At 36.7% G+C, this 18,613-nt stretch overlaps 1 protein-coding gene across 17 annotated transcripts in view; it reads left to right on the top strand.

Moving 5' to 3' along the window:
* Positions 1 to 18,613, top strand: part of LYST (lysosomal trafficking regulator) — a 176,359-nt gene that overhangs the window by 70,827 nt on the left and 86,919 nt on the right. For 15 of the 17 annotated variants that reach the window (XM_061404894.1, XM_061404887.1, XM_061404890.1 and 12 more), the window contains 6 exons: positions 3,963 to 4,123; positions 4,966 to 5,156; positions 7,274 to 7,519; positions 12,309 to 12,482; positions 13,394 to 13,543; positions 17,450 to 17,587. In XM_061404894.1, the coding sequence (XP_061260878.1) occupies positions 3,963 to 4,123; positions 4,966 to 5,156; positions 7,274 to 7,519; positions 12,309 to 12,482; positions 13,394 to 13,543; positions 17,450 to 17,587 (1,060 nt within the window). The remainder of the gene's footprint in view (positions 1 to 3,962; positions 4,124 to 4,965; positions 5,157 to 7,273; positions 7,520 to 12,308; positions 12,483 to 13,393; positions 13,544 to 17,449; positions 17,588 to 18,613) is intronic. The other 2 variants (XM_061404900.1, XM_061404898.1) reach the window with 2 other exon arrangements.

Genomic DNA, 18,613 nt, shown 5'->3' with positions numbered 1-18,613 from the left:
GTGCTGAGCACATGCAATATTAGGCCTGGGAGCTTGGTAAACAAGACAGACATGTCCCCTGCCTTTTGGGGGTTCATAGTTCAGTGAAGAAGCAGACAGCAAGGTACACAATTAAACGCGTGTGTATAAATCATGATAGGTACTGTGAAGACAACAAATGGGTCCCGAGACAGAAAATACCTGGTTTCTTGCTTAAGAGAAGGGCATCAGGGAAGACCTATCTAGAAAGAGATTATTTAAGCTGAGACCTGAAGGAAGGAGATGGAGTTTTGCATGAACAAGAGGGAGGAAGAGCAAGCCAGGCAGAGGAAAGGGCCTGTGAGAAAGAAGGGAAGCCTGTGTGCCTGTCAGCTCTGCTCTGGAGGCTGCGGGAGTCGACTGCTTACAGCCTTGCAGCCTCAGGAAGGCTGGGAGAAGAGGCTTGTGAACAGCTTTGGGGTAGCCAGTCCGCAGTGTCTGCCAAAGGAAACAGTTTATTCATTTTAAAAAGTACATGAAAATATGTCATTGAATCTCAATTTCTGTAATCCAAAGAAAATATTTTCTGAGAAGTTCTGTCTTCACAACTGCCTAAGCCTGAAGGCAGCTGTGGCACATCAGTATATGTTTCCAGAACCTTGAATTGGTTGGGATTGGGGATGGGACTGTGAGAGTCTGATGGACACTCTTCTCATTTCTGGAACTCTCAGCACCTACCAGGCAGTGTAGTAAGCACTTTGCACAGATGACCTCATTTAGTCCTTCTAGCCGCACAACAAAGTAAGAGATGCCTCTGTCCTTCCATGTGAGGCAGCGGAAACCCAAAATGCTGCTTGCAGTGAGGAGGGTGGCTGAAACTCAACCTGGACTCTGAGCCTGGATAGAGCCCTGCTTTAAAACCCTCTGCTCGCTTTAACGGGCTTCCCAGGTGACTTGGTGGTAAAGAATCTGCTTGCCAATGCAGGGGATGCAGGAGGAAGATCCCCTGGAGGAGGAAATGGCAACCCACACCAGTATTCTTGCTTGGAGAATCCCATGGACAGAGGAGCCTGGCAGGCTACAGTCCATGGGGGTCACAAAAAGTTGGACACGACTGACCATCCACATACATGCTTTACTAACCCTACAGCCTTTTGGTGAGTCAGGCAGGCTGACAGATATAGGAATCATAAACTAATCATTACACATATTCAGAATGAGTGTCTAGATGTTCTCTGTGGCCAGTTCTGAAGTTATGAACATAGCACTCAATTTTTACTCACCCACTTATTTGAACATTACTTTGAATTTACCATTTGGTATAAGTTAATGATTTTATCTAGTAAAAGAGCATTGAGCAAGTGATCAAGGAATATAAGGAATATATTATTCCTTTGATTTAAATTTGGCACTCTATCACTCTCGGAACTAATAAAGTTATTTCTACAAGTAATACATTTCAAGATGTAACGACATTGAAAAAAAATTGTTAATATTTTCTGCTAATTTTTATTTGATGAACAGAACACAAATCTGGTAGGAATATATGGCACATAGTAGATAGTGTGAATTATTTTAGTGTTTGTTGAACTCGTATTGATTTTACAGGTTTTCTTTACCCTTAAGAACTGAATTAAGTCATAGTGCCACTAGGTGGCAGTACTGTTTCAGTTACAGCCATTTAGTTGGTTCAAGAGAGAGATGCCTGCACAGGAATAGGTGTCTCACTATAATGTTGTATGTCAATTGAACTTCAATAAAAAGGTTAGATCACATCTTTCCTTTGTTAATAATATTCCTATTTAAATAGCTAAATGTATATATTAAGTATGGAATAGAAAGCCTTAAGGGAAAATTTTTAAATAAATATATACCAAGATAGAATTTCTCATTATTAGCTTATTCTAAGTGCTTTGTCTTCGGAGAAGGCAATGGCACCCCACTCCAGTACTCTTGCCTGGAAAATCCCATGGGCAGAGGAGCCTGGTGGGCTGCAGTCCATGGGGTCGCTGAGGGTCGGACATGACAACGATTTCACTTTCTCTTTTCACTTTCATGCATTGGAGAAGGAAATGGCAACCCACTCCAGTGTTCTTGCCTGGAGAATCCCAGGGACGGGGGAGCCTGGTGGGCTGCCGTCTATGGGGTCGCACAGAGTCGGACACGACTGAAGCGACTTAGCAGCAGCAGCAGCAGCAGCAGCAAGTGCTTTGTCTTATTCACAAACTTTGTCTTTACAAGCTACCTTCATTATCTTAAGAGAGTTTAAAACACTCTAGAATGAGGCAAGAGCTCGGCACTCTGCAATTTAAACAAGAAGATGAAGTTCTCCCATCGTGTGTGTCTCTAGGAGAAAGCATTAGTTTACCTTTTCCTACTTTGCCTTTTGTGAGGGTTCCTATAACTTTTATCCATGAAGAAAAGCAAGAGATTAATCAAAAGCTCTGCAATATTTAGTGCTGAAAACAAAGAAAATGCAAAAAAAGCATTGGCATTTCAGTGCCTTGTCAGAACAAAACCTGAAGAAGTGATACTCTTCCTGATTAGTTTTTGAAGAGGGCATGAGGTTTTAGGAATTGTGTACTGAGATGGGAGACTTTCTGGTAAAATCAGGGAGAGGTGGTAGATTTGTATTTTAAACCAGGAAGGTGAATTTGTAGAAGTCAAGTGGCAAAGGAAACTTGCAACAAATGTCCAGTCATACTTCCCTTGGCCTGGTGCGGATCACCAGGCGTCTCTGCCCCTTCCTCTTCTTTGGGGGGTTGTGGACCACCAGCACCTTGGACCAAGAGACAAGAGGATCAGTCCTTCTCTCTCGCCCATTACCAATTATCCAATACTGAACCAAGAAACTTGTTCAAGAATTTCGCGTTATTAAACATTCACACTTCAAAAATCCCTGAAGTACCTCATTGTGGTTTTGATTTGCATTTCTCTGATAATGAGTGATGTTGAGCATCTTTTCATGTGTTTCTTAGCCATCTGTATGTCTTCTTTGGAGAAATGTCTATTTAGTTCTTTGGCCCATTTTTTGATTGGGTCGTTTGTTTTTCTGGAATTGAGCTGTAGGAGTTGCTTGTATATTTTTGAGATTAGTTGTTTGTCAGTTGCTTCATTTGCTTCATTTCACGCCAGTCAGAATGGCTGCGATCGAAAAGTTTACAAGCAATAAACACTGGAGAGGGTGTGGAGAAAAGGGAACCCTATTACGCTGTTGGTGGGAATGCAAACTAGTACAGCCACTATGGAGAACAGTGTGGAGATTCCTTAAAAAACTGGAAATAGAACTGCCTTATGATCCAGCAATCCCACTGCTGGGCATACACACTGAGGAAACCAGAATTAAAAGAGACATGTGTACCCCAATGTTCATCGCAGCACTGTTTATAATAGCCAGGACATGGAAGCAACCTAGATGTCCATCAGCAGATGAATGGATAAGAAAGCTGTGGTACACATACACAATGGAGTATTACTCAGCCATTAAAAAGAATACATTTGAATCAGTTCTAATGAGGTGGATGAAACTGGAGCCTATTATACAGAGTGAAGTAAGCCAGAAAGAAAAACACCAATACAGTATACTAATGCATATATATGGAATTTAGAAAGATGGTAACGACAACCCTGCATGTGAGACACCAACAGAGACACAGATGTATAGAACAGTCTTTTGGACTCTGTGGGAGAGGGAGGGGGGAATGATTTGGGAGAATGGCATTAAAACATGTATAATATCATATAAGAAATGAATCGCCAGTCCAGGTTCAATGCAGGATACAAGAAACTTGGGGCTGGTGCACTGGGATGACCCAGAGGCATGGTATGGGGAGGGAGGTGGGAGGGGGTTCAGGATTGGGAACACGTGTACACCCATGGCAGATGCATGTTGATGTATGGCAACACCAATACAATATTGTAAAGTAAAAATAATAATAATAAAATAAAAATAAATAAAAATAAAAATCCCTGAAGTAATTGATTTAACTTTGTTTTTAATGTAGGAAGCCTGATGTTACTCTGGATTTTATGCTTCCAAGAAAAACAAGTTTGTCATCTGACAGCAATAAAACATTTTGCATGATCGGCCATTGTTTATCATCCCAAGAAGAATCTTTGCAATTGGCTGGAAAATGGGACCTGGGAAATTTACTCCTCTTCAATGGTATGTTTTTCCCCTTTAAAGCATTTTCAAGTTTTTCCTTCAGTTAACAAGTATTAAACTAAGTTAATTGTCCTGGATAAAGTATTTATCCCCGTTCCTTTACTTGTACTTAATAAGTACTGTATTTCCTAGATTCCAAGATGTACTGTTTTAACATATTTATAATCTAAGTGGTTCTTATAATTGATACATATATTTAATGCAAAGGCCCATATCCTCCCCCACCCCACTGCCAAAGAGAAGCTTATATTAAATCACTTTATAATCCTAGAAAATGCATTATAGCAGGTAAAGTTAGACTGGCTGTCTCTCTTACTTATAATTTTAGTATATTATATAAAAATAGCAAATTTTAGGTGAAGAAGAAATACATGATTTTTAAAAATGTATTACTCAACCTGCCACATAATAGCATTTAGACAGTGTTTATTGAATAAATAGATGGATGGATGAAGGAGTAATGATACCAATCCATATGTTGTTTTTAAAAGGAATTCACTGAGATAAAATTTCCATTTGCAAAAAAAAAAAAAGGACAAAACCAAAAAATCCCCTATTTTTAGCTTAAAGAGCAAATATAAATATTATTACTTTATTTTACCAAGAGTTTTACAGATAACTTTATATATATACATATATATATTAATTCATCTTACATCCAGAGTTGCTATAGATTACTTGCTCATTACACCAATTTGAAAATTGAGGCTTTATTAATTTTGAAAGATATAGTGAACAACTAAAGAATCTAGCAAAAACCCTCTGATTTCTTATTTTTATGAAAAATTCTGGAGTATTTTAAATAAGGAACTTTTTTTTTTTTTTTTTTTTGTGCTATTCAGGGGCTAAGATTGGCTCACAAGAGGCATTTTATCTGTATGCTTGTGGACCCAACCATACGTCCATAATGCCATGTAAATATGGCAAGCCTGTGAATGACTACTCCAAGTACATTAATAAAGAAATTTTGCAATGTGAACAAATCAGAGAACTTTTTATGACCAGCAAAGATGTGGACATTGGTCTTTTAATTGTAAGTTTTCATTTTATAGGTTTTAACTTTTTAGAAACTGTTATGTATGTTTATTGAATGTGAATTAGCTGTGATTTGATTTTTAGAGTTTTTCTGTTTCTCAACATTTTATTTACCTACAAATGTTTTTCTTTTTAATTAAAATACTTTGACTTCCTCAAAATTTGTTTTCAGGTTTCAAATTTTCATCTGCTTTTCCTTGGAACTATATTTCTATACTAAGTATTAGTTTAGGTTATACCTGTTGTTAATCATTCGAGAAAAACATTTATGATATAACATATAATACATGTTAGCCTTAAAAATTGCTTATTATATTTCCTTTCCATACTTATAAATAAGTGCTAATTTTTATTTATATTAATTTTAATTATACATATTCAGATTTTAGAATATTTATTCTTTAATACAACAGCAGCTAGGAATTTTGCTTTCAAATTATTGCTGATTCTGCTTATATGAGACTTTTGATTGCATTTTATATATTATTCTAATATATTGTTATACACAGTTTAGGAGTATTGTGATAGATACTTTTCATTATAGCAACTAGGAAACTGATTCTTCATAGTCTAAAACATGTAAGTCTTGAGTGGTATTAAGTATCTGTGGTAAAATAGATATAGAATTTAACTAAAGATCTGGTATTAGACCCACAATCTTTTTCTCCGTAAGGAATATTCAGAAATGGAGGTTAAGGGCATTTTGGCTGTCCACTGTTATTGAATGGGGGCCAGAGATTGTAAATATTCTATAACGCATGGGTAGTATCCAACCAGAATCACCCAGAGGACTTGCCAAAACATAGATTGCTTCAGTAGATCTGAAGTGTGGCCCAAGAATTTGCATTTTTGACAACTTCCCAGGTGATGCTGCTGCTGCTGGTTGGGGCCCACATACTGAGTATCTCTGCTTTAGGAAGACCAAGGAGCTCGTACAATGGATGTTTGTTCAGATAATTTTAGCTCTCTAGTTTTTGGTTAATCCCTTTTTCACAAAAAAATATGTATTCTTAACCTTTTATTTTGCCTGAAAAGAATGGAGGTTATAATTCATAAAATTCAACAGAAATTATCACAAGTAAAAATTATACAGGTTTTATGTGAAAAATCTTTTTTGAAAGCATATTTTTTTAAGCCTGACTTTTTTAGCTTGCTATTTTGGGGTTATGAGACATCAGTAAGAGGTCAGACAGACATGGTGCCCTCCTAGCAAGGTGTTGGTATCAGATGGGACTTGTTTCAGATAATCGGCATTTTACCAGATTTTTAATGAAAACTACTGTAGATTTATGATTTTGTTTTACCCAGCATAATCATGTACAGTAGACTGTGTCATCAGTTTGGTTGGTCTGCAAAGGTACTAGATGATGTCTGATGAAACTATACTTGCATCACGGTGGGCTGAAAATGATGGAAGCCCAGAGCCCCCAGCTGCTACACCATTTTCCACAAGCGTGATCTTCTGTAGCGGCCTCCATTGAGAGCACCTCAGAGTTCATTTTGTTTTTAAAGTTTACCATAATTTTTAAAGTAATTGATAGAATATTTGACAGAGAGCTAGAACCTAATCAAAACTACCCTTTGGTTGGGATAAATACTCACTTTGTTAGGTATGCTGATAGTTTGGAGTTTTATTCTAGTGGAAAGAATGCTCTAGTTTATAGAGTCATATTTAAAATGAGTAGGCAGCCCATGAGCAAATTCAATACCAAAATACATTTGAATACATTGACCCAGAGTCCCATCTCATAGGGTTGTAACGATTGGTTACTATTTATAAATGCATAGAACAGTTCATAGAACATGAGTACGGTAGGGATTTGTTACTGGTGATAGGTGTAATTTCATGTTTATTCTCAAAAGATCAAAGCTGGAATTTTTCTCAGCCTTCATATGGTTTACATGTATTGACCACTCCTAAATGAAATGGGTCTTTTTCTTTGTGGAGAGCTGTCTTGCTTCTCATGTCTATCTTTGTTTTGTGCAGTGACTGTCTTTTTTAAAACAAAGAAAAAGATTTTTTGCTTGTCTTTTCACTTTGAAATAATCCATTTGCTAGTTGATAATGTACTTTTTAAACTGTTTAGTTATTGAAGGAAAATATTTGTGTTTCAGGAAAGTCTTTCAGTTGTATATACAACTTACTGTCCTGCTCAGTACACCATCTATGAGCCAGTTATTAGACTTAAAGGTCAAATGAAAACCCAACTCTCTCAAAGACCCTTCAGCTCAAAAGAAGTTCACAATATCTTATTAGAACCTCATCATCTAAAGAATCTCCAGCCCACTGAATGTAAAACCCTTCAAGGCATTCTGCATGAGATTGGTGGAACTGGTATATTTGTCTTTCTCTTTGCTAGGGTAAGAATCACTGATTGTAAATTTATTTAAAGAGAAACTACTTCTTTATTATTGATAACTTTTAGGATTCTTTTTTGATTAACAGTAAAGCTATGTATCAACTATATTAAACTTTCAAGATTAAAAAAGCACACATTGTTTAGAATGTCATCAAAGTTTCTACCACAATAATTTTTTTGTTAAAATTTCTTTTTAATTTATGAAGATTTGGGACTTCCTTGGTGTTCTTGTGGTTGATTTTCCACTCCCAATGCCAAGGGCACAGGTTCGATCCCTGGTCAGGGAACTAAGAATCCTGCATGCCACGTGGTCCAGCCAAATAAATAAATTAATTAAATAATTTATGAAGATGTCAGAGTCTTCTGTTATCTAGAAATGTAATTAGAACCATTAACTATTAAGTGTATAAGATTTAATATTGCCAATGAGAAAAAAAATGCTATAATAAAAATAGAGAAGAAATGTATTTCTTAAGATTTGTGAAACTTGTTTTTCCCTTGAAACTTCCATATGCTTGGAGAAAAATAAAGGTCAACAAATAAGTACAAAAATAACTCATTTGGGATTGAAATTTTTTGAAAGAGAAGGAGAAAGTCAAAAAGTTTGACTCACACCATGGATACTGTTTTAGAGAATTAAGTTTATTTATCTGTTGTGTTTAGCCATCTGTGGACTGGAACAATCTCTTTCCTGAGGTGGAGTAGACAGTGGTGTACATGAATGTTTCAAGGACTGCTGAAATCCAAATAGAGGGTACAAATGGTCTCGCTTCAGTACGAATCATTTCTACTTCCTTGTGGTCCAAATCCTTGTTTAATTAAAGCAACCCTGATCTTTTTCACTTCCAAATTTTATGCTTAAGTGTAACTTCTGCACCATTGTCATATGTCTCCCTTTCTTTTTTTTCTTTAGTGGGGGCACCTTTGATTACTTTTGTAATAAGAGACATATCAATGTTAGTTGTTATTGTTACTGTGCTTATAAAATAAATACTTGATTAGCATTTGACCTGCCATACTCTAAGCTTTCTTTCTTTTTCTTTTTCCATTTTTAATAGCTTTTTTGCATGTAGTATCTAGTTGAATAGATATTAAACTAGTGTTTTAAAATAAAAACTTTTCATTTAACTTCTCGTCAACATTTTGTGATCTACTTTTATAGCTTTGTATAATTTCAAAATGTGTATACTTGGTTTTTCCTTTTTCATCAAGTTTAGTCGGTTCGGTTCAGTTGCTCAGTTGTGTCTGACTCTGCAACCTCATGGACTGCAGCACACCAAACTTCCCTGTCCATCACCAACTCCCAGAGTTTGCTCAAATTCATGTCCATCAAGTCAGTGATGCCATCCAGCCATCTCATCCTCTATTGTCCCCTTCTCCTCCTGCCTTCAATCTATCCCAGCATCAGAGTCTTTTCCAATGAGTCAGTTCTTTGCATCAGGTGGCCAAAGTATTGGAGCTTCAGCATCAGTCCTTCCAGTGAATATTCAGGACTGATTTCCTTTAGGATTGACTGGTTGGATCTCCTTGCAGTCCAAGGGACTCTCAAGAGTCTTCTCCAGTACCACAGTACAAAAGCATCAATTCTTTGGTGCTCAGCTTTCTTTATGGTCGAACTCACATCCATACATGACGACCGGAAAAACCATAGCTTTGAATAGATGGACCTTTATTGGCAAAGTAATGTCTGCTTTTTAATATGCTATCTAGATTGATCATAACTTTTCTTCCAAGGAGCAAGCGCCTTAATTTCATGGCTGCAGTCACCATCTGCAGTGATTTTGGAGCCCAAGAAAATTAAGTCTGTCACTGTTTCCATTGTTTCCCCATCTATTTGCCATGAAGTGATGGAACCAGATACCATGATCTTCATCTTTTGAATGTTGAGTTTTAAGCCAACTTTTTCATTCTCCGCTATCACTTTCATCAAGAGGCTTCTTTAGTTCCTCTTTGCTCTCTGCCATAAAAGTGGTGTCATCTGCATATCTGAGGTTATTTCTATTTCTCCTGACAATCTTGATTCCAGCGTGTGCTTCATCCAGCCTGGCATTTCACATGATGTACTCTGCATATAAAATAAATATTAAAGTTAAATAAGCAGAGTGACAATTTACAGCCTTGACATATGCCTTTGCCAGTTTTGAACCACTTTACCTGCTTCCTGAGAAATGGAACATTGTTCCATGTCAGTTTCTAACTGTTGCTCCTTGATCTGCACACAGATTTCTCAGGAAGCAGGTAAAGTGGTCATCTCTTGAAGAATTTTTCAGTTTTTTGTGATCCTCAGAAAGGCTTTAGTGTAGTCAATAAAACAGAAGTGGATATTTTTATGGAATTTTCTTGCCTTTTCTGTGATCCAGCGGATGTTGGCTATTTGATCTCTAGTTTCTCTGCCTTCTCTAAATCCAGCTTGAACATCTGGAAATTCTTGGTTCACGTACTGTTGAAGCTTAGCTTGGAGAATTTTGAACATTACTTTGCTAGTGTTTGAGATGAGTGCAATTGTGTGGTAGTTTGAATGTTCTTTGGCATTGCCTTTCTTTGGGATTGAAATGAAAACTGACTTTTTCCAGTCCTGTGGCCACTGCTAAGTTTTCCAAATTTGCTGGCATATTGAGTGCAACACTTTCACAGCATCATCTTTTAGAATTTGAAATAACACAGCTGGAATTCCATCACCTCCACTAGCTTTGTTCATAGTGATGCTTCCTAAGACCCACTTGACTTCACACTCCAGGATGTCTGGCTCTAGATGAGTGATCACACCATCGTGGTTATCTGAGTCATTAAGATCTTTTTTGTATAGTTCTTCTGTGTTTTTTTGACACCTTTTCTTAATATCTTCTGCTTCTGCTAGGTCCATACCATTTCTGTCTTTTATTGAGCCCATCTTTGCATGAAATGTTCCCTTGGTATATCTAATTTTCTTGAATAGATCTCTAGTCTTTCTCGTTCTGTTGCTTTTCTATATTTCTTTGCATTGATCACTTAGGAAGGCTTTCTTATCTCTCCTTGCTTTTCTTTGGAACTCTACATTCAGATGGATATGTCTTTCCTTTTCTCTTTTGCCTTTCACTTCTCTTCTTTTCTCAGCTATTTGTAAGGCCTTCTCAGACAACCATTTTGCCTTTTTGCATTTCTTTTTCTTGGGGATGGTTTTGTTCACCACCCCCTGTACAATGTTACGAACCTCCATCCATAGTTCATCAGACACTCTGTCTATCATCAGATCTACTCCCTTAAATCTATTTGGCACTTCCACTGTATAATCAGAAGGGATTTGATTTAGGTCATACCTGAATAATCTACTGGTTTTCCCTACTTTTTTCATTTAGGTCTGAGTTTTGCAATAGGGAGTTCATGATCTGAGCCACAGTCAGCTCCTGGTCTTGATTTTGCTCACTGTATAGAGCTTCTCCATCTTTGACTGCAAAGAATATAATCAATCCAATTTTGGTATTGACCATGTGGTGATGTTCATGTCAGGGAGGCCTGGCGTGCTGCAATTCATGGGATCGCAAAGAGTCAGACACGACTGAGCGACTGAACTGAACTGAACTGAGAGTCGTCTCTTGTGTTGTTCGAAGAGGGTGTTTTGCTAAGACTGGTGCATTCTCTTGTTGAAACTCTGTTAGCCTTTCTGCTGCCTTTGTGCTGTACTCCAAAACCGAACTTGCCCATTACTCTGGGTATCTCTTGACTTCCTACTTTTGCATTCCAGTCCCCTATGATGAAAATGATGTCTTGTTTTAGTGTTTGTTCTAGAAGGTCTTGTAGGTCTTCATAGAACCTTTGAACTTCAGCTTCTTCAGCATTAGAGGTTGGGGCATCATTTTATTTTGATTACTCTTACACAGTGATGATCCCAAGAAAAATGATTAATTTTTTATCTCACATACATATAGGATCTTGCCAAAAAGAATTTTAAACTATGTTTTTACATACAGAAACTCTGTTCAGTATCATTCCTCCCCTACAAAAGTAAAATTCAGTTTCCTTAAAACCCTTACAGGTATAGCCTACCTCTTGAGCTTAATCTCCTCCATCCAGGTTGCAGCCAGATAGGCAGCCTGCAGCCTCCTAGACGTACTGTGAATCCAATCTTCATCTCTCTCCTGACTGCGTCCCACCCTTAGACACCTGTTTATCCCTGCTTCCTGTGGTTTTGCTCTCTCTCCCAGTGATCTTCTTCACATAGGCTTCACATCCTGAGCAGGGTGGAGTCAGAAGTAGTTTTTGTGCTCTCATGCATTCATATTGTCTCACTCTTCTTTGCCTTTTCAAATCATAATAGGATGTTTGTTTCTTACATATAGTAGTTGCCAGAAAGCATTGGGGGAATTGAAGTACAAGTCACAATCCTTAGTTTTTATTCTTACGTCTTATGTTTTGACCTATCAGCAGGCCCCACTGGAGGTAGGTAGTCTGCCTGTTTACAGTCTGAGCAGTCTATTTCATCTTCCACAGCATAGAACATAGAGCCTGTTTGTTGACTAAGCATCAAAAATATGAGGCATTTTGCTGACACTTCAGATCACCAATAAAATGCTACTGACTTCTAAATATCAATGTTATTATAGTTAATTTATAGCATATTTGAGACATAAGAGCATGGAACTTATTGGTTTTATTTGTTTACAATTCTTAAGTAATTACAAACAGTGTCAGCAATAAAAAATAAACTTTCAAATAAAACTGATAGGTTGGTATTACATAATGGAAGATAACCCCACATGTTAAATTTTTAATCTCAAAAAATTAGAAAAAATTTATCTACTTTTTTTTTTTAGGTTGTGGAACTCAGTAGCTGTGAAGAAACTCAAGCGTTAGCATTGAGAGTTATACTCTCATTAATTAAATACAACCAACAGAGAATACATGAGTTAGAAAACTGTAATGGACTTTCCATGATTCATCAGGTGTTGATCAAACAAAAATGCATTGTTGGCTTTCACATTTTGAAGGTACGTTCTCATAAAACTTATTCTAAGGGTTTCGTATGCAGTGATACTTACCTCTTCATTAAGTCTCCTGGTAATAGAGTTTCGTGTTTCAGTTATTTCTGAAGAAAATTAAGGAAACTTGATAGTATGTGTTTAATCAAACGAAGGCTCTTCTGGGTTTTTCGTCATTTAAATAATTACATTTTCATTTCCTTTAAAACATTTTAGAAGAATATAAGAAAAAATTAAGATTTTTAGATCTTGATAAGCCAGTGATACCTCCTGGGCTGGCCCCTCCTTCTGTAGACTGGTGATAGTGACTCATATAGACTGCTGCTTGCTTCAGACCCCACAGGTATGGGGGCGAACCCAGTTCTCCAGACACCTAGTGCTGTGCCGTTCTCAGGAGGCAGTGCTGCTGTAGAGTTATTATCTTAAAGCCGTATTAGCTTTTTACTGTGATTCAGCTGTAATCACATTTTTAAATACCTTTCCAATTAAAAGCACTTGGTAACGTTGTGAAAGTATTTCTTCCCGAGGGTTCTAGTATTAAGGCAAAAGACCAATGCCTGTTCCCATGCCCCCAGACTCCAACTCTTAAAGTGAGCAAGATCCATACACTTGTGGCATGAATACTTCTTAGAAAAAGTTTAAAATTCAACAGATTCATTGAATTTTAAATATAGGGTATAGTTTATTTTACTCCATATTTGAAACTTAATAGTCATTTATAAATATTTGAAATTTGGGGGTTTTCTTATTACTTCAATTGTTTTACAAAACAAGGTAAAGATACCTTGTGAATTGCTGAGTTATTCAGTAGTTTTCTTTTGAATTTAATGTTATGACTGCTAAGATTGAAAGCTTAATATTTCTGTTGAATTTTTGGATTGATTATTGATGCATCTTGTATTAATGCTGTTTTTCTGTAGATCCTTCTTGAAGGTTGCTGTGGTGAAGATATCATTCATATCAATGAGAATGGAGAACTTAAGTTGGATGTAGAGTCTAATGCTATAATCCAGGATGTTAAACTGTTAGAGGAACTATTGCTAGACTGGAAGATATGGAATAAAGCAGAGGCATGTACTTTATGTGGCTAAAAAGCGTTTGTTATGAATTTACCCTCTTAGCAATTTTTACATGTACAGTACTAACCATATACACTTTGTCATATGGCAGATCTCTAGAACTTTTTCATTTGGTTTGACTACCCAGTGGACAACAGCTCCCCATTTCCCTTCCCCCGAGTCCCTGGCAGCCACCATTCTACATTCTGTTTCTTTGGTTTGATTGTATTAGATATTTAATACAAGTGGAATCATTCAGAGTTTGCCTTTTTGTGATTGGCTTATTTGACTTAGCATTGTGTCCTCAAGGATAATCTGTGTTATAACATATGACAAGACTGTTTTCTTTCTTACACTATTCCATTGTATGTGTTTTCCACATTTTCTTTATCTGTTCATCTGTCATGGACACTTAGGTTGCTTCCACATTTTGGCTATTGTGAATTATGCTGCCGTGAACATAAATGTGCAGAGATCTCTCTGAGATCCTATTTTCAGTTATTTTAGACACATATGCAAAAGTAGGATTGCTGAGTCATATAGTAATTCTAATTTTTAAAAAACAGAATTACTATACCATACTATTTTCTGTAAGAGAGGCACCATTTTACAGTCCTACCAGCAATGTGCAAAGGATCCAATTTCTTTACCTGCTGCTGCTGCTGCTGTTAAGTTGCTTCAGTCGTGTCTGACTCTGTGCGACGCTATAGACGGCAGCCCACCAGGCCCCGCCGTCCCTGGGATTCTCCAGGCAAGAACACTAGAGTGGGTTGCCTTTTCCTCCTCCTAATTTCTTTACCTGCTTACCAACAATTGTTATTTTTTGATAGTGTCTATTCTGTAGAATATGAGGTAGTAATAATAACTTGTAGTTTTGATTTGCATTTCCCTGATGATTGGTTGATGAAGAGCATCTTTTCATATACTTATTGACCCTTTGTATATGTTCTTTGGAAAGATGTCCATTCAGGTCATTTGATTATTTTTTTATTGAGTTATTTGATTTTCTGTTAATGAGTTGTTGGAGTCATTTATATATTCTACATACTAATCCCTTATCTCATATATGGTTTATAAGCGTTTTCTCCCATTTTGTATATTGCCTTTTCACTTTGTTGACTGTTTTCTTTGCTGCACAGAGAAACAAGTGCTTTTAAATATTCATCTAATCAGTCTTCTCAAAAACAAAACAAATTTACTGCTTCAGTGTAGCGTTAATTGTAAATGGAAATCTAGAGATTAATTTCTGTGCAAGGTTTTAGACAGCCATAGATAATGTTGATCTGGAGAGTCAGGATCAGAACTTTGGCTACAGGTAGTAAAGTAGTTGGAGAAGGCAATGGCACCCCATTCCAGTACTCTTGCCTGGAAAATCCATGGACGGAGGAGCCTGGTAGGCTGCAGTCCATGGGGTCGCTAAGAGTCGGACATGACTGAAGCGACTTAGCAGCAGCAGTAGCAGCAGTAAAGTAGTTAGAGCAGTACTCATGCTGGAAAAAATTGAATCAATTAGAGACTTGCATTTACCATAAACTCTGAAAGGGAATCCTGCTAAGAGTGTGTAGAGTTGAGTCAAGGAGAGGGAAACGGCCACACTTCTGAGTAGGGGAGCCATGTTGTCCAGAAGTCAGAGCTGTATCCGTTTGCGGAGCAAGGCTATGAAGTCTTGGCTTCATGGTAGGCATAAACTAAGGAGCATGCTTTGATCTTAGATCTAGGCAATCTTAACAACAGGATGATGGATTGTGTGGTCTTCACAAGGACCCAGCAAGGAAAGTGAATGTGGGGCTTTTTCCTTCTGCCCTAGCTAAAGTATAGTTTTTATGGTTTGGTTCGTAGAGCCTCCTCAGTTCTAGTGTAGACTGTAGATTGTCTAGAGTTATTTCGAGTGTAACACCATTATCATCAAATGCAACTGAAGACCAATTCAACGTGTATACCTTTACAATTTTAAAATATTTGGTTGCTTCCAAATTTGGCAACAGTCACCCCAGACTTACTATCAATAACAAGTTATGAAGCTAAAGAAAACTTTTCTAATCTATCATTAACAAAAATAAATTTTGACCAAACATGCTAGAGGAGAGACAGATTATTTTTCTATTCTCCCTGTATAAAATTATATTACCAAATTATTGTTATATGAAGAAGCAGTCCAAGAATATGCTCCTACAAAATACAGGCGTAAGTATTATGGAGCTGTGTCAAGCAGCTAGCTTTTTCTAGATTTTATGGTATTTTTCAGTTTTTAAAACTTTCTATTTCATTGTGACTTCTCATTCTGAATAAATTCTCTTTCAGAATTTCAGAATGCACATCTCCATGTACATTCACATATAATATATATGCATTTGTGAGCTTCTCTGTTGGCTCAGCAGTAAAAAATCTGCCTGCCAATGCAGGAGACACAGGTCCAACCCCTGCATCAGGAAGATGCCCTGGAGAAGGAAATGACAACCCACTCCAGTATTCTTGCCTGTGAAATCCTCTGGACAGAGGAGCCTGATGGGCTACAGTCTATGGGTCACAAAGAGTTGGACACCACTTAGCAACTAAACAATAACAACATACATACGTATGTATAAAAATACCCATGATGTTGCAAGGAGAGAAAGCTAACAAACATAGGGATAGTAAATGCAAACAGATTGGATCGAAGGCGGTATGAATATAAACATGTAATAAAGAAATAGCTTAATTGTAGATTATAAGACTGAATCTTAACTAAAAATTGACAGCTGTGTTAGTATTTCAAAAGAGGATGCTAATTTGAGCATTAAAAAATTTTGACTAATAAGCAAAGTATTTTTTGGTCAAATTCAAAACTGGTATACATGGATACTTCTATGGATTTGAGATAAAATTTTCTTTCTTTTTTTTTTTTAATTTTCTTTTTTAATTGCTTTTTTAGCTGAGTTGTTCTGGTTTTTGTTCATTGGTTGTCTGGTTGTTGGTTTACTTAGGCACTATTCTGTTTTAATATTCTTTTTCAGTCCTGAATCAGGTTTTCATATTTGAGCTGCTTTGTCTTCAAATTTTCATATGCCTTTTTCTTTCAGGGCTTCTTGATCCTGTCCTGTTAAGAGAGAGGCCTTGGTTAGAATAGTATGATTAAGTCTATCAATTCCTTGGCCTTTTCATTATTCATTTCCATCATATAATGGCAGGAAAAACAGCAAACCTACAACCAAAACCCGTTAATTTTGCTTTTTATTGATAGCTTTGTTGAAAGATCATTTGAAGTAATAAAATGAGGTGAAGATTATCTTTCAGTAGTGGTTGTCTATGTAAGATTTCTTTTTCACTATTATTGTGAATACTATGGGAGAAGCATTTTAAAGTACCTTAAGAGGATGCTAATTATTTAAACTGCATGTTTAGTAACTGTGTGGAGGATTCTATAATTTGGACTTAAAAGTAAATTAATCCAAAAATTCAGAATTTCTGCACTGTCAGTAAATATTTTCAATTTAGTACATTTTTTTTCCTAAAAGTATTTGATTAAATGCTGAGTACACAAATTAGCATTGAAGTCTATATGTTTTTAATAATGCTCTTTGAAAATAAATTATTTGCAAACAATTTATATGGATAATGTGTTTCTCTGTAGTAAATAGTAAATAAGTTCCCTAAGATAATTCATCTTTTGAAAATACTGTACATCATTTAATGCCACAGAAAGGTTAGTGTCCTAAAGCCCCTAATGCAGCATTGCATTGAACATAAATTTTTAGAAATGACCTATTGTCAAAAAAAAATAATAATCTGGGAATAAATTTTTAGATTTGCTTTTTCAGACAGATTTAATCTTTGACAAATTGTGAGTGTTTACACAATGTTAAATTGATGTATTGCATGTCTTCTAAAAAGCACGAGCCATGTTTTTCAGTAACCCTGTGCATATGTTTGTTTTCTCAGCACGGTGTTTGGGAAACTCTGCTGGCAGCCCTAGAAGTCCTCATCAGAGCAGACCACCAGCAGCAGATGTTTAATATTAAGCAGTTATTGAAAGCTCGAGTGGTTCATCACTTTCTACTGACTTGCCAGGTTTTGCAGGTACTCCTTATGTAACTTTACTTCTGGAGGTATTTTCTGCAGTGGTTTTTGTTTAATAACTGAATACCATGGACTGAAATTCTGTGGGACTTCCAATGAAATTTTTTCTATGAAAGAGGTAAAGAAAATAGGCAGAGAGAGGAGAACCTGCCCAGACAGGGGTGGTCTCTAGAGCCAAATAAGGTAGGAAGTTCCCGGAAAATGTGGACAGAGCGAATGCCATCAGCTTGGAAATTCTTAATAGCTTACAAGATTTCATCAGAATGAAGAAGGTAAGACCCAGATTTCTGGGAACTTTAAGCATGTGTGGTAGGTGGATCATCGGAGGTAGTGAGAATACATGATTATTAAGTCCAACAGCAAAAGAAAAGAGAAACAGACTGTTAACAAAAGCTTCACAGTAGGTCAATTTAAGGGTTTTTTGTTTCTTTTTTTAATGAGGTAGGATACCAGTGACTATTTGTAAGGAGTCAGTGGAGAGGGCAAAGTTGAAGAAGCTTAGACTGGGCTGAACTCAGGAATGAGTAATTGAAGTGGTGACCAGGAGCACTGGGAAGTCACAGGGGTACGATTTAGGAAAAAAAAAAAAAAAAAAGATGGTTGAGGCAGAAATAACACTGAATTGCAAGTTCGGAGATCTATGTTCTTGTCTTGACTTGGCCATTGTGAGATCTTGACTGACTTTTGTAGACTCCTCTTCTCTCCGTATATCTGAGGTAGTCAAACTAACCTGTGTTAAAGTTAATATCTAGATTTTAAGTTTTCTGATTCAGCAATACAAAAGAATATATGAAGAAGAGTGGATGCAGAGATATACTGTGTATTTGGACAGAGAGGAAAGATCTAGCCTTGATCTAAAAGCCAGCTGCTATGCACTGGGGAGGTGGAGTTGGAATATATAAGTAATTTATTTATATCTGTCTTTATTTTTGGCAATAATGTAGCATTCTGCCAGGTCTGATTATTCCAGGCAGTAGATGATGCAGTAGAAGGAGATCAAAGGTCTGAGTTTGAGTTGTGCTGCAC

Source organism: Bos javanicus, chromosome 28 (assembly GCF_032452875.1).
Source record: "Bos javanicus breed banteng chromosome 28, ARS-OSU_banteng_1.0, whole genome shotgun sequence".
Classification (NCBI taxonomy): Eukaryota; Metazoa; Chordata; class Mammalia; order Artiodactyla; family Bovidae; genus Bos; species Bos javanicus.
This window is presented reverse-complemented; position numbering and strand designations above follow the sequence as displayed.